The sequence below is a fragment of the Ammospiza caudacuta genome, chromosome 6 (genome assembly GCF_027887145.1).
Source record: "Ammospiza caudacuta isolate bAmmCau1 chromosome 6, bAmmCau1.pri, whole genome shotgun sequence".
Lineage (NCBI taxonomy): Eukaryota > Metazoa > Chordata > Aves > Passeriformes > Passerellidae > Ammospiza > Ammospiza caudacuta.
The window spans coordinates 13,667,085-13,668,818 of record NC_080598.1 but is presented as its reverse complement, the minus strand read 5'-3'; the positions used below and the strand labels follow the sequence as shown (position 1 = coordinate 13,668,818).

General features: G+C 57.3%; 1 protein-coding gene across 1 annotated transcript; it reads left to right on the top strand.

Moving 5' to 3' along the window:
• The first annotated feature begins 356 nt into the window (after nucleotides 1-356).
• LOC131559459 (prolactin-releasing peptide receptor-like) lies at nucleotides 357-1,442 on the top strand. Its single transcript, XM_058807816.1, has one exon. The coding sequence runs from the start codon at nucleotides 357-359 to the stop codon at nucleotides 1,440-1,442; it is 1,086 nt and encodes a 361-aa protein (XP_058663799.1).
• Nucleotides 1,443-1,734: the final 292 nt, after the last annotated feature.

Here is a 1,734-nt window from a genome sequence, read left to right as displayed (position 1 = left end):
CCAGGTACAAACTCTCCATGAGGTTTCTTGAGTTGATTTTTAGGTTCTGCTGCTCCTAGCTGGCAGCTCCCCACAGATCTGTGCTGGCTGCTTCACTATTTCACAGCCAGCTTCCCAATTCTCCTCCATACCCGAGCTCCTCTGTGTCTGTCACAGGGCATCTTCACTCTTAGGCAAGTCATTTAAACCAGCCAGTAGTGCCTCAGCACAGCACTGTGCAAGAGGTCCAGACTTGGGACAGGTCCTTCTGCCCAGAAGTTCAGCCAAAATGTATTTGTGTCCCCTCCAGAGCTCACAGGCTCATCTTGTGTTTGACTTTGAGTTGTGGAGAAGCTGCATCAGCCACAGGGGCTCCCATGGCTCAGCTGCCCAATGACTCCTGGCACAACAATTCAGCTCTGATCTTCACGGGCCTGGACCTGCTCCTGGAGCTGAAGCCGCTCTTCATCCCGCTCTACGCCACGCTGGTGGTGGTGGCGTGCATTGGGAACCTCTTCCTCATCCTCCTCATCGCCCTCACCAAGAAGCTTCACTGCACCACCAACTTCCTGATCGGGAACCTGGCCGTGGCCGACTTCATCATGTGCCTGGCCTGCGTCCCCCTCACCGTGTCCTACGCCTTCGAGGAGCGAGGCTGGCTCTTTGGCATGTTCATGTGCCACTTTGTCACCCTGCTGCAGGCCGCCACCGTCTTCGTGTCGGTGCTGTCCCTCACGGCCATCGCCATCGACCGCTACGTGGTGGTGGCGTACCCCATCCGCAGGCGGATCGGCCGCAGGGCCTGCGCCGGCCTCGTGGCCTGCATTTGGCTGCTCTCCATCGCTGCCTCCGTGCCCACCTCGCTGCACACCCACTACCTGGACCTCAACGCCATCGGCCACGACATGATCATCTGCGAGGAGTTCTGGAAGCACGAGGAGAGGCAGCGGCTGCTGTACTCGTGCCTGATGCTGCTGCTGTCCTACATGCTCCCGCTGCTGGCTGTGTCCATCTCCTTTTGTGCCATCACCTACCACCTGCGCAGGAGGAACGTGCCGGGCGCCGCCTTTCACTGCCGGGACAAGTGGACCAGGACCAAGCACAAGACCTTCCGTGTGCTCACCATCTCCGTGGTCTGCTTTGCCATCTGCTGGCTGCCCCTGCAGGTGGTCAACTTCATCCGGGACATCGACGAGGAGTTCACCATCCTGGACAAGAGGTACGTCAACGTCATCCAGGTCTCATGCCACCTGATCGCTATGAGCTCCGCCTGCTACAACCCCTTCATCTACGCCTCCCTCCACGACAAGTTCTGGTCCCACCTCAGCGGCTACTTCTACCGCAAGAAGCAGAGCTCCAGGAGCACGTCCTGCAAGGCTTCCCGCTTCAACACCTGCTCCACCCTGGCAGATGTTCCCACCGGGGCCTCGGACAAGATAGCTTTGCAGTCCAGGTTACCTTGAGGGATTGGGTTTGCACAGCCCCTCATCCCAAACCACAGTTAGGCCATATCCCTATATCCCAAATCCTGGCTGGGTGTAGTAGGTGTCCAGTGCAACATTTGGAGCACAGAGACTTCCCCCCATGGTTTATGCAGGAGATGGGTCAGTGTCTGAGCAAGGCAAACACCCATTGTGTAAAAAAACTCTTTGGAGGGAGCACATCTTCATTTTAGTAGGATATAGATTGTTCCTAAGCAACAGGCAGCGCTTTGTGCCACGGGAAGAGGTCGACTTGCACAGGGAGCCATGAAAT